Source organism: Bufo gargarizans, chromosome 5 (assembly GCF_014858855.1).
Source record: "Bufo gargarizans isolate SCDJY-AF-19 chromosome 5, ASM1485885v1, whole genome shotgun sequence".
Lineage (NCBI taxonomy): Eukaryota > Metazoa > Chordata > Amphibia > Anura > Bufonidae > Bufo > Bufo gargarizans.
This window is the reverse complement of record NC_058084.1, coordinates 202,064,951-202,083,705: the sequence shown is the minus strand read 5'-3', so window position 1 is coordinate 202,083,705 and position 18,755 is coordinate 202,064,951. Positions and strand designations below refer to the sequence as shown.

General features: G+C 43.5%; 1 protein-coding gene across 1 annotated transcript in view; it reads right to left on the bottom strand.

Moving 5' to 3' along the window:
* The window catches only part of CPNE4 (copine 4), a 479,073-nt gene that overhangs the window by 9,845 nt on the left and 450,473 nt on the right, over window positions 1-18,755 (bottom strand). Inside the window, exons 16-17 of the mRNA XM_044295448.1 lie at window positions 18,587-18,720; window positions 14,512-14,748 (exon numbers count right to left, since the gene is read on the bottom strand). Coding sequence (XP_044151383.1) covers window positions 14,512-14,748; window positions 18,587-18,720 — 371 coding nt within the window. The remainder of the gene's footprint in view (window positions 1-14,511; window positions 14,749-18,586; window positions 18,721-18,755) is intronic.

Genomic DNA, 18,755 nt, shown 5'->3' with positions numbered 1-18,755 from the left:
AAAGTCAGCAATTTCAACTTCATTAGCTTGACAAAAATATCCTACAGTACGGGGGCGGAGCCTGGCTGCTGGCGTGGATGGCTGTGTGAGAGAACTGCTCCTCCACGTCCTAACATCTACAGCTTAATAAGTAGTGGTGACCGGACCAAAAATGGTCAAATATGGCAGAGATAGGGGACTAGACCCCCAGACACACCTCGATCCCACAAAGGGCAGCAAGACATGCAGAAATTCTTGAAAAAGAGAAGTTCTCACTCGCCGGGACCTGGCGCCAAGATGGCGTCGGCGCACATGAAGGAGACGGAAGTAGAGGACTCCGGAGAAGAGAGTGAACGTGGCGGCACAGCAGAGGAACAAGATCCGACACCAGTGTCTAAATCCTGCCTCGCCAAAGTGCTCAGCCAAGCGCTGGATAAAGCGTTAAGACCGGTCCTAACGGAACCAGCCGATATTAAAACCGAAATTTCCCAAGTTGGATACAGGGTCGAGGCCCTAGAGCAAGCGACACAAGAGATCAGATCGCACGCAAACGGAGTGACAGAGTGCCTTAATGGTCATGCCGAGGAACTCAACAGAGCCTTCTTGCTGCTAGAAGACCAAGAGAACAGAAGCAGACGGCGAAATATTTGCATAAAAGGTCTTCCCGAAACGTGGGCGACTGAATCTTTGCGTACGGTGGCTATGGAGATATTCGCGAGCATCTTAGACTCCGACTCTGCTACATCAATAGTCATCGAGCTGTCACAACCAGACAGCTGAGAAGCTCTGACAGAGGCCTTTCAGAACCTCCTCCTTGACTTTCTTTGTTGTGGTATTCAGTTTCTCATCTCGTTAGCCTCTCTCAGCTGTCATGTGTTGGACTAATTGATTCCCTTTAAATTCCTTCCCAGAATGCTTTTCTGGGCGGCTTATACTTCTTCCTGGAGTGTGTGTGCATGCTGGTCTTGTTCTCCTGTCTGCTACAAAAGCTAAGTGTTGAACATTTATCTGTTATTTTCTGTTTGCTGGATCCCAGGTGACCCTGACTCCCTCCGTATCTTGTGTAGGGAGCCGGTGGTCGTGTCCCCTCACTATTGTAGGGTGCTCAGGGGTTATATAGTCAAGGTACGTGGATATACAAACCTCCACCATTCGGATCTTTGCATAGGCTGAGCAGCCAGGGAAAGTGCCAGGTCTTCTGCAGGGGTCTCCCCTTGGTTCCTTAGTTTTTGGATCCAGCAAGTCATTTATGCATGTTGCTTTGCCTTGTTTCCTGTACACCGTCCGTGACATTATAAGCCGCCAAAACCGTCTCAAACATGGATCCGGTTTCACTTTTGGCTGAACGCTTCCAGGGTCTTTCATTCGAGGTAGCTGATCTCCGTAAGACTTTTTCTCAGCTTCAAGTGACCGGTTCAGCTTGCGTTCATGGAGCTTGTTCTGAGCCTAAGATCTCGCTCCCGGATACGTTCTCCGGGGGTAGTGAGAATTTTGTGCGTTTTAGAGAGGCTTGCAAACTCCATTTTCGCCTTCTTCCCCTTTCCTCTGGAGATGAGGAACGGAGGGTGGGGATCATTATATCGCTGCTCAGAGGTAACGCTCAGTCCTGGGCCTTTTCGCTGCCGGAGGGGGCACGGCCTCTCCGTTCAGTGGATGAATTCTTTTTAGCCCTGGGTCAGATATATGATGATCCGGATCGTATTGCTCTGGCTGAGTCTAGACTACGTCTATTATGCCAGGGTAAACAATCCGCAGAAATATACTGCTCAGAATTTCGGAGATGGGCAGTTGATACTGGTTGGAATGATGCTGCACTCCGAAGTCAATTTTGCCATGGTCTTTCAGAGGGATTGAAAGATGCATTTGCCTTTCATGAGAGGCCTATTTCTTTGGACTCTGCTATGTCTCAGGCCGTTCGTATTGACAGGCGTCTTAGAGAGAGAGGAGAGATGTCCCCTTCCTGTCATACGCAGTCCCAGGACAGTGCAGCGGTCCCATTCTGTGCGCAGGGGTCTCAGTCGCCGTCAGCCCCTTCTGAGCAGGAGCCCATGCAGCTGGGGTTGATTGCTTCTGACAATAGAAGATTCAGCTCGCATGGGAGAGTTTGTTTTTGTTGTGGAGGTATAAATCATTTGGCAAATATTTGTCCCTCTAGGAGATTCAGGCAGTTTTCTGGGAGTAATAAAGAAACAAACAGGAAAAAATCTTTTAAAAATGTTCCGTCTGTTACTATTGGCAGGGTTGAGGCGGAAATTTAAGGTTTTCCATTTGCTTGTAGTTCCCGTTTTGTCCTGCCTGGGTGGCGCTAGAGAGCAAGAACATTTTTTGTGAGATTTTTGTGGATAGTGGAGCAGCGGTCAATCTCATTGATAATCAATTTGCGATAACTCATGGTTTCCAGGTGCGCACTTTGGGAAAGGATATTCCTGTTTTTGCTATCGATTCCGCTCCACTTTCTCAGAAATCATTAAAGGGCATAGTTCACGATATCCGTTTAATTGTGAGTGATGCTCATGTTGAGGATGTGTCATGTTTCGTCCTTAGCGGTTTGCCTGGTGTTGGGGCTGCCCTGGCTCACTAAGCATAACCCCACCATTGATTGGCAAGCGAGGCAAATAAATGGTTGGAGTGACTTTTGCAGAGAGAATTGCCTCACGACATCTGTTTCTGAGGTTGCTACTAAGACTGTACCATCTTTTCTCTCTGAATTTTCGGATGTCTTCTCTGAGAGTGGAGTTCAGGATTTGCCCCCGCACAGGGAGTACGATTGCCCTATTAATCTCATCCCAGACGCCAAGCTGCCTAAATCTCGTTTATACAATCTTTCCCAACCTGAGAGGATCGCTATGCGTGCTTATATCTCTGAGAGTCTGAGAAAAAGACACATACGACCCTCTAAGTCACCTGTTGCCGCTGGTTTTTTCTTTGTTAAGAAAAAAGATGGTTCTTTAAGACCTTGTCTGGATTTCAGGGAGCTGAACAGTATCACAATTCGTGACCCTTATCCGCTTCCTCTGATCCCAGATCTGTTTAACCAGGTTGTTGGGGCTAAAGTCTTTTCCAAATTAGATCTAAGAGGGGCATACAACCTGGTCAGGGTCAGAGAAGGGGACGAATGGAAGACGGCCTTCAATACCCCTGAGGGCCATTTTGAAAATTTGGTTATGCCTTTTGGTTTGATGAATGCCCCAGCTGTTTTTCAGCATTTTGTGAACAGCATTTTTTATCATTTGATGGGAAAATTTGTATTGGTGTATTTGGGTGACATTTTGATTTTTTCTCCCGATTTCAAAACTCATAAGGAACATTTACGTCAGGTCTTGCTCATCCTGCGGGAGAATAAATTATATGCGAAACTGGAAAAATGTGTGTTTGCGGTTCCAGAAATTCAATTTCTGGGGTTTCTTCTCTCCGCTTCTGGTTTTCGCATGGACCCCGAGAAGGTCCGCGCTGTGCTTGAGTTGGAGCTTCCTGAGAATCAGAAGGCGCTGATGCGTTTTTTGGGCTTGGCCAATTATTACAGGAAGTTCATTTTGAATTATTCTTCTATTGTTAAACCACTCACTGATATGACCAGAAAGGGGGTAGATTTTTCTTCTTGGTCAGTAGAGGCGCGTAAGGCTTTTTCTGATATCAAGGAGAGTTTTGCTTCCGCTCCCATCTTGGTGCAACCTGATGTTTCTTTACCCTTCATAGTTGAGGTTGATGCTTCTGAGGTGGGCGTGGGGGCGGTCTTGTCTCAGGGTTCCTCTCCTGCCAATTGGCGACCGTGTGCCTTTTTCTCAAGAAAACTCTCCTCCGCAGAGAGAAATTACGATGTGGGAGATAGGGAATTGTTGGCCATCAAGTTGGCTTTTGAGGAATGGCACCATTAGCTAGAGGGAGCAAGACACCCTATTACCGTATTTACTGACCATAAAAATCTGGCCTACTTGGAGTCAGCCAAGCGTCTGAACCCGAGACAGGCCAGATGGTCTTTGTTCTTTTCTAGGTTTAATTTTGTTGTCACGTTCCGCCCTGGAGTTAAGAATGTGAAGGCAGATGCCCTGTCACGTTGTTTTCCGGGAGGCGGGAATTTTGAAGACCCGGGTCCCATTTTGGCTGAAGGTGTGGTGGTCTCTGCTCTTTTTCCTGAATTGGAGGCAGAGGTGCAGGCAGCCCAGTCAGAGGCTCCTGATCTTTGTCCTCCTGGGAGGTTGTTTGTGCCTCTCGCTTTAAGACACAAGATTTTTAAAGAACACCACGATACAGTCCTTGCTGGGCACCCGGGGGTAAGAGCCACACTGGATCTCATCGCTCGGAGATTCTGGTGGCCTGCGCTTCGTAAGACGGTTGAGGGTTTTGTGGCAGCCTGCGAGACTTGCGCTCGTGCCAAAGTCCCTCATTCACGGCCATCAGGTCCTCTCCTTCCCTTACCCATTCCTTCCCGTCCTTGGACACATCTGTCCATGGACTTCATAACGGACCTGCCTCGTTCCTCGGGGAAGACTGTGATTCTGGTGGTGGTGGACCGTTTTAGCAAAATGGTGCATTTCATCCCTTTTCCTGGTTTGCCCAATGCTAAGACGCTGGCGCAGGCATTTATTGATCACATTGTCAAATTGCACGGTATTCCTTCAGACATAGTCTCTGATAGGGGCACACAGTTTGTTTCCAGATTCTGGAAGGCTTTCTGTTCTCGCTTGGGGGTTCGGTTGTCATTCTCTTCTGCTTTCCACCCGCAGTCGAATGGCCAGACAGAGCGCGTCAATCAGAATCTGGAGACATATCTGCGCTGTTTTGTGGCGGAGAATCAAGAGGATTGGTGTTCTTTTTTGTCCCTTGCTGAGTTTGCTTTAAATAACCGTCAGGAGTCCTCTGATAAGTCACCATTTTTTGGTGCATATGGGTTTCATCCGCAGTTTGGGACTTTCTCGGGAAAGAGGGGTCTTCTGGTTTACCTGATGAGGACAGATTCTCCTCGTCTTTCTCATCTATTTGGCAAAGGATTCAGGATAATCTAAAGAGCATGAGTGAGAGATATAAGCGTGTGGCAGATAAGAGACGTGTGCTTGGTCCGGACCTGAATGTTGGTGATCTGGTGTGGTTGTCTACCAAGAATATCAAATTGAAGGTTCCCTCCTGAAGTTGGGTCCTAGGTTTATTGGGCCTTACAAAATCCTGTCTGTCATCAATCCTGTTGCATACCGTCTTGATCTTCCTCAGACTTGGAAGATCCATAATGTTTTTCATAAGTCCTTATTGAAAACTTATGTTCAACCCATTGTACCCTCGCCTTTGCCTCCTCCTCCGATTATGGTTGATGGGAATCTTGAATTTCAGGTCTCTAGGATTGTGGATTCTCGTCTTGTCCGCGGTTCTCTTCAGTACCTTGTTCATTGGGAGGGGTATGGTCCTGAGGAGAGGATGTGGGTCCCAGTGACGGACATTAAGGCCTCTCGTCTCATCAGGGCTTTCCATAGGTCCCATCCTGAGAAGGTGGCTTCTGAGTGTCCGGAGTCCACTCGTAGAGGGAGGGGTACTGTCACAACCAGACAGCTGAGAAGCTCTGACAGAGGCCTTTCAGAACCTCCTCCTTGACTTTCTTTGTTGTGGTATTCAGTTTCTCATCTCGTTAGCCTCTCTCAGCTGTCATGTGTTGCACTAATTGCTTCCCTTTAAATTCCTTCCCAGAATGCTTTTCTGGGTGGCTTATACTTCTTCCTGGAGTGTGTGTGCATGCTGGTCTTGTTCTCCTGTCTGCTACAAAAGCTAAGTGTTGAACATTTATCTGTTATTTTCTGTTTGCTGGATCCCAGGTGACCCTGACTCCCTCCTTATCTTGTGTAGGGTGCCGGTGGTCGTGTCCCCTCACTATTGTAGGGTGCTCAGGGGTTATATAGTCAAGGTACGTGGATATGCAAACCTCCACCATTCGGATCTTTGCATAGGCTGAGCAGCCAGGGAAAGTGCCAGGTCTTCTGCAGGGGTCTCCCCTTGGTTCCTTAGTTTTTTGATCCAGCAAGTCATTTATGCATGTTGCTTTGCCTTGTTTCCTGTACACCGTCCGTGACACGAGCGCATCCACAGGGCGCTGAGACCTCAGTCGAGACCCAACGAAAGACCAAGAGATGTGGTCTGTGGTCTGCTGTCCTTTGTGGACACGGCGCGCATCATGGAAGCAGCTCGCGCTAAAGGACAGATCACATATGGGGACTCAGACATCGCTCTATATCAAGACATTGCGCCCTCGACACTTGCAAAAAGGCGCATACTTAAACCGTTACTTGATTCGCTCCGAAAGAAAAAGATCCCATATAGCTGGATGTACCTGTTTTGGACTTTGCATAAACAAGAATGGAAAACGCATCGTAGTCCACACACCCGAAGACTTGGATAAAGCATGGGAACATATTGAAATACAGCCCATGGACATACCAACATGGCTGCCGGTGAGCTATCCGACGTCGCTGCAGAAACTGCCGCAACTGGAGCCTTGGAGAAAAGTCCACCGTCCCAAGCCTGGGAAACTGGCCAAGCATCTGTCGGGATCCGCTGAACTCCCAACTTGAGGACTTCCATGCTGATCGCGGGTCCAGTATGTTTTTTCGGGACACAAGATGATTCTTGATTATCCCGAGCTTGTTCAGTTATGTTCTCATGCGCACTTACCATAGCCTGCATTATATGTATAGTGGAATATTCCTCTTCTCTACAGTAATAGGCTAGGACATTTAGTCGCAACACTTATCATGGGCTCATGATAATCATTATTTTATTTCAATGTCTCGGTACCCTTGTACCTCGTTTAACTATAACTTTCAGTTTAAAGTTTTGATGCGAATATCTATCTATTTTATCCTTATTACGTGTTGTCCTGAAAAGTCGCAGGTATGTAGCCTAGGACGCGTTTGCGAATTAATAATCCCTTTTGCTGATCACGGGTGAACTGGGTCAGGTTGCGTAGCGTGCCTGGGCTCCATGTTTCCGACTCACTTATAGTAATTACAGACTTCACTATACTCACCTGATTCATGAGGTCTGCATAACGGAAATAAAGTGCAAGATGGGTCGTTAATAGATCTTAATGCCAATCTTATACCTTCACTTGCGAAAAAGACCTAGATCATTGGTAGTGAGCGTCTATTTAGTACCTTTTCGACGAGATTATTGAGAGGCCCAGAGAATTGTGGATAGCAGCGTGCATGTAAGATACTCAATATGCGATTAACTTTTATTGATGCGACTAACTGTTATTTAATTTGATCTCTCCCTACTTAGTGCGCTAAACACTCTTGCACAGATTAGAAACAAGTCCCCCCCCCCCCTCCACTTTACGCCATTGCTCAGTTTAATTGCCCGCATATGCGAATATACTCACCTTCTGGGCAGTAGTCCATATCTATGGCTGACTATAGAAAGATTTGAAACCCCCCCTTCTCCCCTCCCTTTCTCCCCCATCGCTATTACTCTGCTTACATGGTCTAGTAGTTAGGTAAAAGCTATAGGTCACCAATTGTAGAGTTATCTTCTCTGGTTGTGATGTTTAGGTAACTCATCCAGGCTAGAAATATATTTGTGTTCTACCACCCCCTGCTGTTCATATATACAACTGTTACTTTTACTGTGATAACCCATTTACTGGATTTAATTCAGTAACTGTTTAATTCACTGACTGTTGTTTTTCTTACTTTTCCTTTTTTTTTTTCTATTTCTCATACTTTTTCCTTTTATTCTCTTTTCTCTTCCTCTTTTCTTTCGTGCTCTTCTCCCCCCCTTTTTTCTTCTCTCCCCCGCCCTACTGATAACCCTCCTAGATTTGTTGAAACCTTACCAGTCGAGAACCTAGGCCCTAGTCCTACCTGAGCGGTAAACTACCCAGTTGCTGAGATGGCTGATATGAAGGTTTCGACATTCAATGTAAAGGGATTAAATACACCACAGAAGCGAGGACAAGTTATGATGGCACTTAGGAAAATGGGGTCTCAGATAGTGTTCCTGCAGGAAACCCATCTACGTCAGAGGAAAATGCCTAGGCTACCGAAGCGTCCATTTGCCCACTGGTTTCATAGTGTGCAACCTGCATCAGCTTCCAAAGGAGTAGCCATAGCAGTTCACCAATCCATTTCATTCACTCTGCTGCAGCAACACTCAGATGCGGAGGGTCGCCTCTTGCTAGTCAAAGGTTTAATAGCAACCCACAAATTCACTTTAGCAAATCTATATGTACCGAATAAATCTCACTGGCTTTTGAAAGCCTTAGACACACTAAAAGTCTTTGCTGAGGGGCAGATAATCTTAGGGGCCGACTTGAACTTGGTAATGGACCCTGTCATCGACTCATCTTCGGCCAAATCCCGTGTATCACAAAAACTTCTTAGCAAACTACACAAGAAACTGCACGAATTACATTTGGTAGATGTATGGCGTAGCCTTCACCCCACGACCAAGGACTTCTCTTTCTATTCAGTTCCGCACGGAACGTATCAGCGACTTGATCATATATTGATGTCTGCATCTCTTCTTCCCTCTTTTAGGTCAGCAGAGATAGGAACCATTACTTTATCTGACCACACTCCTTGCTCGACGACTTTCACCCTAGCCTCTCTACCAAAAAGAAACTGGAGTTGGAAGCTAAATGAATCCCTCTTGAATAATCAGCTGCATCTGAATCAGGTCAGGACTCAGTTGATGGAGTACTTCGCGCTTAACTCACCCACACACAGCTCTCAACCTATTGTCTGGGAAGCCCACAAGGCCTTTATTAGGGGTTGCTTCATTTCCCTAGGTACCAGAGTCAAAAGAGAACAGCAACGAGCAGTGGATACACTGTTAGCTGACATAGCGACAATTGAGAGAAAGCATAAGGCCACACAGCGTAATGAGCATCAAATAGCATTGACAGAGCTCAGACTCAAACTACGGGACCTACTTAGCCACAGAGTAGCGAAGCAATTGATGAATTTTCAGCATAAGGTCTATGCACATGGAGATAAGGGGGGGAAACTGATGTCATCCTTGCTTAAGAAAACTAAAAACATTACTCATATCTCCTCTATAAAACAGCTAAATGGCAATGTGACCAGCGACACCCCAGAAATAGCTAGGGCCTTTAAAGAGTTCTACTCGGAACTATATAACTTGCGCCAGATAGGTTCCCCAGAGAAAGAGCTTCAAAGGGAGAGCCATATTAGGGACTTCTTGAAATCTCTGCATCTCCCAAAGCTGACACCAGAAAACTCAAATAGCCTTATTAAGCCGATATCGCCTGAAGAAGCGCTTAACATCCTCAACACATTCCCACCTGGGAAAAGCCCAGGCCCCGATGGCTTGCCGTTATTATACTATAAAAAACTGCAAGACATTCTAGTTCCCAGGTTCACAGAAGTCTGTAACGCACTTATGCAAGGAGGCTCTATGCCCAAACAAACTCTCGAATCCCACGTCACCTTGATCCCTAAAGAAGGGAAGGACCCCTTGAGCTGTGGAAGCTACCGTCCGATTTCCCTCTTGAACTTGGACCTAAAATGGTGGGCTAAAATTTTAGCATGCAGATTGGGCAAGCTCCTGCCAGGCTTGATAGGGCATGAACAATCAGGATTTGTCCAAGGTCGAGAGGGAAAAGACAATTCCCACAGGATATTTCACACTATAAACATAGCTCACAGGAAAAAGATACCCCTGGCTCTATTAAGTATAGACGCTGAAAAGGCGTTTGACAGAGTCAACTGGTTATTCATGAAGTTGACTCTGCAACGCTTTGCCTTCCCAGACATTTTCACAAAAGCGATATTTACCCTTTACCAGAATCCGTATGCTAGATTAAAAATTAACGGTACACTGTCACAATCTTCGCTATTACAAACGGAACCAGACAGGGATGCCATTTGTCCCCCTCACTTATTATCTTAGTGATAGAGATGCTACTTCAGCTAGTTAGGCAATCCCCTGATATACCTGGAGTTCAATACGAAGGAAAGGAATTAAAGTGTACTGCATTTGCACCTATTTTTGGTGGCTAACCCGGAGAGAGGGCTAGACCCACTAGTGAAAAGCATTGACCGCTATAGTTCTCTATCGGACTTTAAAGTCAACCATACCAAATCTGAGATACTGAACATCTCTATTCCAAAACCCAAAATCGCCCCCTTGCAAGCACGATTCCCTTTCAATTGGGCCAAAGGACACATTAAATATCTGGGAATATTGATTCCTAGCGACACCAATGATCTGTACCAACATAACTACACCCCCCTTTTGGGAGAATTACAACGCATACTTCAAACTTACAATCTCCCCTACTTGTCTTGGATGGGACGTAAAAATATTTTGAAGGCCTATGTGATGCCAAAAGTTCTATATGTGATGCAACTAGTCCCGATATGGCTCCCTAAATCATTTTTCAGGAGTGTGCAGAGTATGTTCTTTAAATACTTATGGAACGGCAGAAAACCCAGGATATCCCATGAAACCCTGATAAGACACAAAGAGAAGGGAGGTTTAGGCTTACCAGATGCAACTCGATACTATAAGGCAATCCAGCTTAACAGGTGGTTGGAAATGGTGAACCCAATCAGGCGCCCGGACGTACAGGCCATTTGTCGCCACAGCTTGGGAACACACTTTCAGAAACACCTATGGCTACCTGGCAGACATAATCAGAAAGAAGTAACTATAGACCCACTGGCACGCGGTATAGGAGAGGTATAGAGGGAAGCAAGGAAAACATTAGCACCTGATCCATCCCCCCTAATGCCGGTTAGCCTACTGCCTGATCTCCTAGACTGTGATACTAGTACCAATCAACACATATGGAATTCTCTAAACAATGTAAAATTAGGGGAAACCACCCCTAATATAGAGTCCTATATCTTAGAGGCACTTTCATCCTCAATTACGGAAACACCAGGGTTCTTCCTTATAAAACCACATATTAGAGCTGTGTGTGGGGAGATGAAGAAGCGGTACCCTCTCCAGAGGCCCTTGACTGATTTTGAGAAACTAATACAATCACCACTTATCGCTACTAGAAAAGTCTCAAAACTCTACCAGGTGATGGGAGGCGAGGGTGAACTTCGGAGGCCAATTTATATCAGAGAATGGGAGAAAGAAGTAGATAGGACTATAACTGACACCGAATCGAGGCAAATATTGAGATGCTCTCATGGTTTTTCTCGCTGCATTCGTCTGCAGGAGAATCATTATAAGCTCCTGACGAGGTGGTACAAAACTCCAGATTTCCTCTACAAGAGAGGACTGACACCCATAAGGGAATGCTGGAGATGCGGAACGGATGTGGGTTCTTTATCACACATCTGGTGGCACTGCCCTAAGATCAAATCCTACTGGAAGGAGATTGAAGCGTTAATCCAACAACTAACAACTACGAACTTCAAGCTCACTCTAGAAACTGTGGTTCTGGCACTGCCAACACCCCAGTATTCACCCTCAAAAAAGAATCTTATCTCGCACATCATAGCTTCGGCCAAAGCATTAATCTCCCTGCATTGGCTAGATGTCCACCCCCCAACTGTACAGGAGATGAAAGCAAAGATGACTCAAATTTGCAGGTTTGAAGAAATGACCAGTTGGATAGACAGAACGCATGACCAATTCATTAAGGTCTGGAGCCCTTGGAGAGATCTGACATAGATGGATCCTAGCCGAACAGTGACGATGTCGCTTATACTCATGAAGTAGCTGCCTAGTAACACCCCACCTCCCCCTCTACCCCCCCTCCTCTACTTTTCTCTTTTTTCTATCTTCTTCTTTTATTTATTTCCCTTACCTCTCTTTCTCTTTCTTCTTCTATTAAGTATTACAGTGATACAGTAAAGCATTTAAGACAGTCTAGAGAAGGCTAGAGGTAACTCTATTTCGCACTCACTTAGTGTTGACTAGCACTATTTGTACTAGAATGCTGATATTTCCATGTATTGTTACCTTTCGCTCTCATTTATGTATCATCCTAATGCTTCTTTGTTATGTGATTATACAAAGAAAATGGATAAATAAAGAATATTTAAAAAAATAAAAAATATCCTACAGTACTAAAAGATTACAGCATGACAACCATTTTCTACAAGCAAGGCCATCATCATGCTGGCTGAAAATGCCTCAGGGAGATATACTGTGCATACAAACAGGCAGATGTTCGATTATATGGATAACATACAACATCAATTTTATACTGTTTGTTTCTTAAACTCAGAGGGTTTCACAATGTAATATGTTTAGATAAAATATTACGAGGGGAAAGTCTACAGGACTCATTAAAAAGACCAGTTAATTTATGTAATTTGTGAAAACCTCTGACACATTTACAATGCAGCTACTAGTCCCTGTCATCTGGGAATATACTATATGACATAAGCTCGATCCACCTAACTGGCTTTAAAGAGCTGTTTGTTTCTGGATGTAAATGTAATCATGTATACACAGCTGTTCACATGGGGGGTGCGAAAGATGTATCTTGCCAAGCGGAGTATGAGGGGTTTATTTCTCAAGTCACAGTATCTTAAAGAATTTGGATATATGTTGTACGTAGGTGGTAATTATATGTGGTTACTCATTTCAAGACAGATTTTTTTATGTAGTGATTTTTTTTTTTTAATTGGTATTTTATTGAGATTTTAAATTAAAAATAAAATAAAAAATAAATAAATAAATAAATATATATATATATATATATATATATATATTACATGTAGAAACAAGAACACCCACACATAAGAAAAAGCATATCAAGTGCAGTAGATTGATTGCCAAAGCATAAAATAATACACCTGGAATAAAAAGAAATGCCTGGAGAGTAAGGGGCAACCCCTAAAATGTTAAATTATGGAGGATAAGGACCAGGATGTCACTGATACAACTAAAAGTTGTAGTTAAAGGAGGTTTAATAGTGAAATGTAGAAGAGAGAAGGAACAGCATAGAAGAATGAAAAGAGGCAGAAGGAAATCAGTGACTATCCCATAAAATTGATCATTTAGTTGAGCCATCAATAGCCCAAAAAGATGCAGTTCAGACCCCAAATGGGGTAAGTAGGGCCATACTATAGTGTTTCTTTAGAATGTGCTAGTTCATACCCAATAAACTGTTATACTTGGATGGAATTAGCACGCCACCATTTGTCTCTTGGTAGCGGAGGGTGGCTGAACGTTGATGGTGGTCTAGGATGAATTATGAATTAATATATTATCCCTGATTAGCTGTGAATGAAAAGTAGTAAAACTGTGGTGTTTTGTAGAAGTGAAGCGGTTAATATTGGCATCTCTGATGTTCTGAGGTAGTGATGGAATTAATTATAAACTCTGTGGTGGTCTACTGTACTTGGAACTCTTGTGAATGATGGGGCCTCCAGGAATCATATATTTGCACAATAAATATTATTAGTTGTTTAGTAGAAAAATCTTTTTAAGGTGGATTTAGACGCACCAATAATCGTTAAGATTATCGAGAAAGACCATTCCTGCAAACGGTCATTCCCAATCATCTGGCCGTCTAAATGTGCCGCTGATCACCTGATGAAAGAGCGAAACTGTCATTTATGCAGGCATCACCGATCATGGCTTCTGAGCAGCAGATCGTGTGGTCTAAACAGTGATCTGCTGCTCAGAAGCCATGAGTCTGTATGAGGACATGGGATCGCTAAAGTGATTCCCCGTCCTCATACAGTGAAGGAGATTGCTACATGTGTCCTTCACTGAATCCATCTAAATCCACCTTTAGTGCTGGCACACCTACAAGTATAGCCTAGTAAAATATGAATGTCAACATGGCTGGGGGTTAGAACAGTGGAAGGATATTACATCCCTGCTTGTCTAGGGCATTGAAAGCGGTTTATGTAATTATGGTGTTAATTAATACCCGGTATCTAGTGTCATACTCACTTCCAGGCTCCAGTGTTGTCCCTACGGTTTGTGGCATGAAGCTGAACATGACTGGCTAATCATGTTCAGGTTATTAACTGTTCATAGGGTTGATGTAGGTAGGGGGCAGAGATGACAATGTGAATATGATCTAACGATGGTTTAACCAACTATCTCTCACGTCCCTCCCCATACACATGCACGTTTGGTGTGGCTGGAGAGAAACTAGCCACTGTCAGGCACCTTCAGCAGAGGCTTATCTCCCCAAGAACAAAAAGATCAACTGTCTGATCCTATTCTTCTCTCAGATCTATCTTCAGAGAAGAGTCAGGAGGCCCCCATGCATATTATTTGGTTGGCCTGTACCATCGAATTCAGCGGGTTTGGCCAACATTAATCAAATGTGTATTGCCAGCTTTACAGCTACAGAGGGCAGAATGCTTTATCTGTATGATGGTCAATCACCAGTGGATAGCTGACTGACATTTTGGGATGAAATTGTAACCATGAACTGGATGAGTTTGTTAACTTTTAGATTGTTAATTGGTAAAGTATATCACATTCACATGTAACTCATCAATCATATATTAAATAATACATGTCTGTTCTTGAAACTAACAATGATAAATGTCATGCTCTGTCTGTCACACTCAGATGATCAGGCTTTGGAGGGATACATACGTGTTTGAAATTCCTGAATGGCACAAACTGAACAATATCCCGCAGTACAGGCTCTCCCTTCGGTGACCTCAGTATGCCATCATCTCCATCCAACATCTGCATGTCACTAAAATCAGCATTTCCAACACCGACGATGATGACTGACATAGGAAGATGAGAAGCGTGAACTATGGCTTCCCTGGTGTCAGCCATGTCTGTAATAACCCCATCCGTTAAGATGAGTAGAATGAAGTATTGCTGCAAACAAATACAACATTATATTAATTATTGCAGATATTGTGTAACATTAGAAGAAAATGATACTAGAACAAGAAAAGTATCCTTTAGATATGCTGGTCCACTAACAAGACTGCTGCTTCAGCTTGTCCACCCAAGCCACCATAGGTCATCAAAGCAGAGCTACATATTAACAATCTTCTACAACCTACTAAATCATCCAAAGGACGAGCTTAATGTGTGCCAAAATATTATAACAAAACCAATTAGACAGGACACACACATGTACAAATATAACACATTTTATTGGGTATTGTCTGTGGGCTCTCTTGAGGTTCTGTATATTCAGTCCTCTTGTTGGCCCATAATATTGTGCAGTTACTAGATGTTTAGTTTTTATTGGGGGGGGGGAGTTTTTACATTTATTGGGAGCACTTTCAATATTGTCTGCTATCAGCGGCACATGCCATTATATGAATTTCCCCTCTTATTTGGATTTATTATACCCTGGGTCTGGTGGACGAGCTGCTTATCGCAGCGCTTGCCTGCACTGCTGCTACTCATTTTATATTTGTCTATGGTTTGTTGCAATATTTATTACCCAATAAAATTTGTTATATTTGTACATGTGTGTCTCCTGTCTAATTGGTTATATTAACAAGCTTCTGTAGCCACATTGCTTCCACAGTGTTAGACATAAGTGACACAGTGCTTTGGCTATGACCATGAGTGATAATATTGACTTTCACTGTGCCATTTAGATCTAGGATTGCTTATAGCTCCATACTAAGCAAAGAGGTGTTGCATCATCTGGACAACTAGTTCTTAGAAGACATTCTAAAAATTGCCTTATGTTCAGATTATGTAACCCTACAACTTAATTCCCTAGGATCAGCTTCCCTGAGGCCAGTGGTGAATCTAACAGAGTCCTTTTTACTAAATGCAATGTAGAACCGGAAATACATACAGTAGCAGCAGGCTAGGAAGCAAGGATATTGAAGCAGGTTGCTTGGTGGCAATTTAGCACTTAGATGATGCTGGCCTAGTGGTTGTTTGGTAAAGGGTGGCTTAGTTGTATTATCTCACTTCACAGCAGTGTCTGTAGAAGCTGAATTTAGCAGTTCACTCTGCTGTATTTATCTTCTTAAGGCTTTGCTTGAGGCAACAAAGTAATGGTTCTCTCTGGAGAATTCTCTATAGGAGAAGGAGCACTACAGTCTGCATCCTCTCTACTGAACTCTCCCTCCTAGCAGGAAGCAGGACCAGTCCACTCCTACCAAAAGGGGAGGAACAGGGTGTTTAACCCTGTTCCTGCCAATCTTTGCCATATCTTCCTTGCTGGTAGTGATACCCAGGAAACAAACAGCGAAATGCAATGCATAACAATAAATAATTTGTAGTACCCCAGGCCTGGGTTACTACACATGTGGCCATTCAAGTAGTTATTTAAATGAATGGAGAACCATGAGAGTTCATGGTCACATTAACTCCTTCAGAATGGGAGTGACTCTATTCAGAGGTTGTCTGCTCATGCTTATAGAGGGGGTCACGAACAAAGGACCTCATTCTAAAATAATGATATGTCATAATGGGCATTATGGAGAGACACAGGCACGCCTGACAGCATTGTCCTGAAATTTTAACATTAGGAGCACTCACGCCTTGAAGCAGCCATTATGGGCACCCCCAACCATCTGGTCATAGACATGCTTGTCTGTGTCTGATATCTGCTCACGTGTATTTTCCATGTCGGAAAGAGGAGAAGTGAAGTGTAATGTGGGAGCAGGGACAAGTACGTAATAGGTGGGACTTCTGGAAGTGGAATCCTGTGCATATCAGACATTTATGGCATATACCGTACTTTCAATATGTCTTAGGTAAGGAGACCCCTTTAAATTTTGTTATGGTCCTTAGAAATGGTTCAGTCTGACAATGCCTTAAAGACAGACTAAATTTATTGTACTAGACTTAAATATGATTCAATCACAGCGGCTGATATCAGAAAATAAATATGTACAGTAAACCACAGGAACAACTCTCTGTTCTATGGATTCTCTGAAGGTAATAAGTAAGAAAGGCTATTATATAGCTATGGGTTAAAAATATCAGACATTTTATATTAGCACATCATGGCTGACAGATTGCTGTTCCAGAGAGTACTAGCTTCAGATGAGATGACTGCTTGACGGCTTGTTATGATCCCATGAGTTCCAACAGTGTCACAAGAGCAACGTCTGTTACTTGCAATATTGTTAATACTGGCATCCAATTTCTAAAAGTCACACTATGAAGGCTTATGAGGTATTTCTATGACAAATATACAAAATGGCAAGATTTCAGAAATAACTTACAAGGTACATTTAAAATTCAGGTTTAAGGTTAATGTAACAGTATTTAGGCTGAGCTGAGGAACCGTGCCAATATACGACAATAGAGTGTAGAGTTATTTCTGTGGGGTTACACGACATTTCATGTCCTCAACTTTGATATCACAGTTGCAAAAAATTAAATAATACTGAATTAGGTGATATGGTAAGGGATATGTATACACTGTTTACAAGGGTTTGGTCTAGGGGCTGGATTTATATAGGACACCTGCTCTGAATTGCTGAATTACTTTTGGGGTCTGATGACCAAATTAATTCTGAGATTTGGTGTAGAGTCTGAAATAAATTTGGGGCCTGGTCTGGATTTTGAATTCATTTTTGTGTCTGGTCTTAGGTCTGTAGTAAATTAGGAGAGCTAGTTTGGGTCTGTATTTATTTAGGACTTTGTTTATTGGTTTGGTCTGAGTCAGAATAATTTTTGGGGTGTGGTCTTGAGTCTGAATTAATTTTGAGGTCTAGTTTTTAGTTTATGATATAGCTCAATTGTTTATATCATGAATTAGATCAGATTCCACTTTGATTTAGTGGTTCTGACCCTTCTTAGTCCTCTTTCTCTTTTCTCATATACTCTTTTTTGATCACTGCTTTGCTCTGGATATGGATGCCTTGTGTATAGTTTACAGGGTTGCTTGGTTACCCTGTCAGCTGTTGTAGCGCATCGCCGTGGTGCGCTTCGTGCCGGGTGACGTGGGGACGCCGCTACGTCCCCTTGGGAGGCGGGCTGGAACGCATGGCGTGCGTTCCACACCTCCGTCTGACGGGTATGTTTTGATCGTGGCACGCATCAGGTGGGGATGCGCTCAATAGTATGCAGCAGGTACATTATGGTTATTGTATTTACGCCCTGATCCAATTTTTTTGTTTATTGAGGCCTGTTTCGGTTTTGTCGTTTTTAGTTGGTCTGAAAACCACATTTATTTTTGTGCCTAATATTTTGTGCCTAGTGCCTATTTTGCCGCATCCTGTGTAATACCATGCTTGTTTTATCCCTGAATTATCCACTGGGAACAGAACATCACAGCAGAAGGGCAGAACCCGGGGAGGAGAGGAAAATGCCAGTGCAGACTGTGCAGACTGTGGTACATAAAGAGAGAGAGAGACAGCCTAACAAGAGTGTCTCTCCTTCTCAGGCTCCACATCCTATTAGATAAGATGAGCATAAACCGTGGCTACCAGTGTTGAGTTGGACAGAATGAGAATGGGAATCTACTGACTGCTGGAGAAGCATGGTAGCAGCAGGCAGATCTCTGATTCACCCACTACCCTATTTAAAAATTTCTGGGGTTAAACCAGGTTGGCTACAGCAACTAAAAATGTTCTTCCTTTGTGCCAGTTTTAATTGATGTTCCTATTATACTGAAGAAGCTTTTATGGCATTCAAACCTCTGGGACAGTCACTAATCTAGAAAACTATCTATCTATCTAGTTTTTATCAGTTTCTCCTTTTGTGTATTAATATTTCTGTGCCTCACCGTGGAATCCAAAGTGTGTGTCTCCTCTGAAGCCGACTTTGCCACTTTTTGAATAATGGGAGCAATGTTGGTGGGCCCATACAGCTGTAACTTAGGCAGGCAGTTCTGATAGGCTTCTACCACTCCTTGTATACCTACAAAGAAAAAATACAATATCAAATATGGGTAT